General features: G+C 47.6%; 1 protein-coding gene across 1 annotated transcript in view; it reads left to right on the forward strand.

The window, feature by feature from the left end:
* Cad89D (cadherin 89D) overlaps nucleotides 1–5,000 on the forward strand; it is a 20,813-nt gene that overhangs the window by 3,500 nt on the left and 12,313 nt on the right. The window contains exons 6-11 of the mRNA XM_086556204.1: nucleotides 1–120; nucleotides 592–813; nucleotides 1,696–1,860; nucleotides 2,509–3,543; nucleotides 3,711–3,946; nucleotides 4,338–4,501. The exon at nucleotides 1–120 is cut by the window's left edge and continues 12 nt beyond it. Coding sequence (XP_086412330.1) covers nucleotides 1–120; nucleotides 592–813; nucleotides 1,696–1,860; nucleotides 2,509–3,543; nucleotides 3,711–3,946; nucleotides 4,338–4,501 — 1,942 coding nt within the window. The remainder of the gene's footprint in view (nucleotides 121–591; nucleotides 814–1,695; nucleotides 1,861–2,508; nucleotides 3,544–3,710; nucleotides 3,947–4,337; nucleotides 4,502–5,000) is intronic.

Below are 5,000 nucleotides of genomic sequence, written 5' to 3' on the forward strand. Positions count from 1 at the left end.
CCGTCCCTCAGTTCGACGACCACAGTGACGGTGGTGGTCGTAGACGCCGACGACCTCCCTCCGGTCTTCAGTCACGAGCGCTACTTCGCCAAGGTCTCGGAGCACCCAGGTCACGACACGGTAAGAGATGAGGCTGCTTGTCGTACGTATACCATGGACTTATATCTTTAGGAGGGTGGCTTATATACCTTCTATGTACACACGGGGTTTATTGTGTTGTGTTTTGTGTTTTGGCGGTGTATTAATACGGTGTTTTGTTGTTGTTTTGGAGATATGATCAGTGTAGATAGGATTATCTCTGTTGTGTTTAATGTTAGAAAGTAAGATTATTATGTTTTAGGAATGTTTACTTATTAGAGTGAAGATACAGGACATATTTATTATCACGTGTTTAAAACACACACACACACACACACACACACACACACACACACACACACACACACACACACACACACACACACACACACACACACACACACACACACACACACACACACACACACACTCCCCCCCTCCCCCCCTCCCCCCAAAAAAAACAAAAAACAAAAAAAAAAAAAAAGCTGATAGACTAAGCAACCATACATACAGGGCGCAACCATCCGCGAGGAAGTGAACGTGGGTCCGGGGCCCCTGCGAGCTCTCGACGGGGACGTAGGGCAGAACGCCAGTCTTCGCTACACGCTGGTTCGTTCTCCTGCTTCGGAATACTTCACACTCGACCCCTCGACTGCACAGCTCTTCCTGACCAAGCACCTCGACCGCGAAGCTCTGACTGACAGCACGCTCGTCCTCCATGTCAGAGCGGAGCAGGTATGGTGGTTATGGTTATGTGTTGTTTCTTGCTTTCTTTTTCTCCTCTCTCTCTTTCTCTTGCTCGTTCTCGTTCTCTCTTTCTCTCCCTTTCTCTTTCTATTTTTTTATCTTTCTCTTTCTCTTTCTCTGTCTTTCTCTTTCTCTGTCTTTCTCTTTCTCTCTTTCTCTCTTTCTCTCTTTCTCTCTTTCTCTCTTTCTCCCTCTCTCTCTCTCTCTCTCTCCCTCTCTCTCTCTCTCTTTCTCCCTCTCTCTCTCTCTCTCTCTCTCTCTCTCTCTCTCTCTCTCTCTCTCTCTCTCTCTCTCTCTCTCTCTCTCTCTCTCTCTCTCTCTCCCTCTCTCTCCCTCTCTCTCCCTCTCTCCCTCTACCTCTCCCTCTCTCTCCCTCTCTCTCGTTTTTTTATTTCTGCTTCGTAATAAGACTCTAGGTTTTAGCTTTGGTAGATTTAATTTTGATCATACTGTGGACTCAATACAGTTCACACTTTTTTCATTGTTCATATAGTTGATAATCATACTAACCTGTATATGTGATGATGGACCTGCAACTTCAGTCTCATGCTCACGCTTCTTTTTCTCACCACCCAACCAACTCTCCCCCACCCCACCCCACCCTACCCTACCCCACCCAAACACCCACCAAACCCCCAACTCTCCACCCCACCCCACCCAAACATCCCCCCAATTCTCCCCCCCACACCTTTCCAACCCCCTTCTCCCCTCCAACCTATCCACCCCACCCCCCAACCTATCCACCCCATCCTCCTCCCTCACCCCAACTTCCCCTCCACCCTCACCCCCTATCCACCCCCCACAAACCCCCAACCAACCTATCCACCCCCAACCCACCCACCCACTAACCAACCCCACCACCCCACCCAGGAGGACAACCCACGTCGCGTCGGCTCGAGCGTAATAGAGGTATTCGTGGAGGACGTGAACGACAACCTGCCGGAGTTCAGCCACAGCGTCTACGCCATTTCCATCGTGGAGAATCTCCCGTCGGGCTTCAGCGTCGTCCAAGTCTCTGCCACGGATCGGGACGAGGTCGGGAGCGAGTCCTATTTGGGGGTTGATTTTGGTTTCTGTTTGTTTGTTTGTGTGTTTGTTTGGTTGGTTCTGTCGTAAGATTTGCGAGTGCATTATTTTTTTGTTTCGGTCGTAAGATTTGCGAGTTCATTTTTTGTTTTTTGTTTTTGTTTCTGTCTAAAGATTTGTGAGTTCATTGTTTTTTTGTTTTGTTTGTTTCTGTCTTAAGATTTGTGAGTTCATTTTTTGTTTTTTGTTTTGTTTGTTTCTGTCTCAAGATTTGCGAGTTCAGTTTCTTTTTTTTTGTTTGTTTCTTTCTTTCTATTGTAAGATTTGCGAGTTAATTTTCTTTGTTTGTTTTTGTCTTAAGATTTGCGAGCTCATTTAAATTGTAATTTAATACATTATATGGTAGTTATACGTTTCAAATTATATGATAGTTATGCATTTTATAATTATATGGGAAGTTGTACGTATTATGATTATATGGTAGTTGTACATTTTACACATTAATTATACATTTCCTATCCGGTTTCTAGTAGATTTTTGTTTACTATTGCAATCTAGACATTCTAGACGAATCAAGATAGGATTTTACATAATAATTATAGTCTTGACAAGCTTTCTGAGAAGAATATGACACGCGATTTTTTTTCTCTCTTTCAGGGTGTAAACGGGGCCTTTAACTACCACGTGGTCGGTGGTCAGGGAGCCTTGACCGTCAACCCTTTGTCTGGCTGGTTGACGGTTGACAACCACAACATCTTGGACCGCGAGGAATCCCCCGTCATCACCCTCTACGTGTGTGCCAATCAGATCGCGCCCGTCATTCAGGCACCGCCGGGCCTCAGGCAGACGTCCCTCTTCCGTAACAGGACTTCAGGAGGCGCCGACGGCAGTCCGAGGAGAGGTGTCGTCGACGCCAAGGAGGGGAAGGGGCAGGAGGAGGAGGAAGAGGAAGAGGGTGTCACTCCCGAAGCCACGGTGACGGAAGAACTCCCCGCGACGCTTCGGGAGAGACCGGGCGATTCGCCGACGCGAGTTACGGTTCCGCTTTTGAGACGCAGGACTCGACCTACGCCATCCGCGCGAGCTGGGGAACGAATCAGGAGTAGTCCTTCGGCCGAGTCCCGAGCGCCGTCGGACATCGTCACGCGGCAGAGGAGAACCGACGGCCAGAGGCGAGGGAAGGCAGCAGAGGAAAGAAGCTCGGAGAACCAGTCCAGAAGGGAGTCGCGAGTGTTGTCGGAGGCTAAAAGAAGCGGAGGACCTTCGAGAAACGAAGAGGACGATTTCGATGCAACGACTACTCCTTCTCCTTCTCCTTCTCCTTCTCCTTCTCCTTCTCCTTCTCCTTCAACGACAACTCCTGCAGGCGAGGACTCAAGCCCGCAATCGAGACTGCAGCGTGTGAGGAGCAACCTCTCGAAGAGACGCCTTCTCTCGCCCAGACGTCTGAGAAGAAGAATCGACGAGATCCAAAGTAGGTCCTCCCGACGCTCAAGACCTCGCTCCAAACGATCAGGATCCGAAGCCAAAGACTCTCCCGACTCTCCCGACTTCAGCTCAGACTCGGAGTCCTGTGCTAAGATCGAGCTGAAACTCCTGGACGCCAACGACAACAACCCCGAGTTCCTTCCGAGTAACCAGTACCACTTTACCATCACCGAGGAGGCGGGAGAGGGCGACGTCGTAGGCTCGGTAAGCGGTCAGGTGTTCTAATATTCATGAGGAAATAGAGTACTAAAACCCGCTTAAACAAATCGAAATAAACATGAACAAAAACTACCAAAACCATAACTCGTAATCCAACCCTTCCCTCTTCCCCCCTCCCCCCCTCAAAAAAAAAAAAAAAAAAAAAAAAACAGGTACAAGCAGAGGACCGCGACGAAGGAGGGAACGGCCGCGTCATGTACTCCATCCAGTCCCCAGGCAACACGACGAGACGCGACCGTACCAAGGCGTTCTCTATCGACGAGACCCGAGGTACCATCCGCCTGGTTACCAAACTGCTACCTGGCGAAGTCACGCTCTTCGTTGAAGCGTCGGACACGCCTTCCAACCCCTCTGAGACCAGGACGTCCCTCGCTGTGGTTACTGTTTAGTAAGTGTCTTGTCTCAGATTGATGGGAGTTTTGTAATAGATTACTGTTTATATATTTTTGCTTTCCGGTCATTTCTACATAATTAAATATTCCAATTGGAAAGATGAAAACGCCTTTGTCAGCTTTAAGCTTATTAATATACTGCAGATATAATCCTCTCTGTTTAATATCATATTATTAAACAACACAATTAGACAAAAAAAAATATTAGTGTCACTTATTAGTGCACAGCTGACATCAAAACCCCAATTACGACAACAATCACCACGAACCCAAATAAACCCATTAAACCCCACAACATAAATCGACCCAAACATTTAATTCTACCCATTTTAACTTTCCATCTTAACCCCCCCCCTCTCTCTCTCCCTCCCCCTCTCCCTCTTCCAGCGTCCAGGCAACTCAGATGTGGGAGCCGAGGTTCGTGGGCGCCCCTTACGAGCTGTGGGTGGGGAGTGACGCCACCGTGGGCACCAGCGTGGGCCAAGTTCGCGTCGTGGACATGGAGGGGTCGGAGCTCATGTTTGATATGTTCCATTCCTACCAAGAAGGAGGTGAGGGTGGAGGCTTGTTGTTGTGTTGGTTTGTTTACTGGATTGTTTGTTTATCTCTATTTGTTTATCTATTTGTTAATTGATTGTTATTTATCTGCTTATCTATTCGTCTGTTCTTTATCTCTTTGTTCATTTCATTGTTTGTTTATCTGTTTATTGGATTGTTTGTTTATTTATTTACCTATTTACTTGCTTGTTTTGCACTTGAAAAGGAAGTAATAGTTTTCCTTCTCTTTATTAGACACATAACACTTCTGTACACACATAACACATCATATCACAATCATCCACTCTCATCCACTCTCTTCTCCCTTTCTCATTCTTTTCTCCTTTACTCACTCCCTTCTCACTCACTCTCTCACTCTCCTTCACTCTTTCCCTCACTTACCCCCTCACTCACTCCCTCTCTCACCCTCTCACTCACTCACTCCCCCCTCCCTCACTCACTCCATCCCTCACCCCCTCCCTCCTTCACTCACCCTCTCACTCTCACTCATAC

The sequence above is a fragment of the Penaeus japonicus genome, unplaced genomic scaffold (genome assembly GCF_977035675.1).
Source record: "Penaeus japonicus unplaced genomic scaffold, GWHDUDI00000001_assembly GWHDUDI00000032, whole genome shotgun sequence".
In the NCBI taxonomy this organism is placed as follows: Eukaryota; Metazoa; Arthropoda; class Malacostraca; order Decapoda; family Penaeidae; genus Penaeus; species Penaeus japonicus.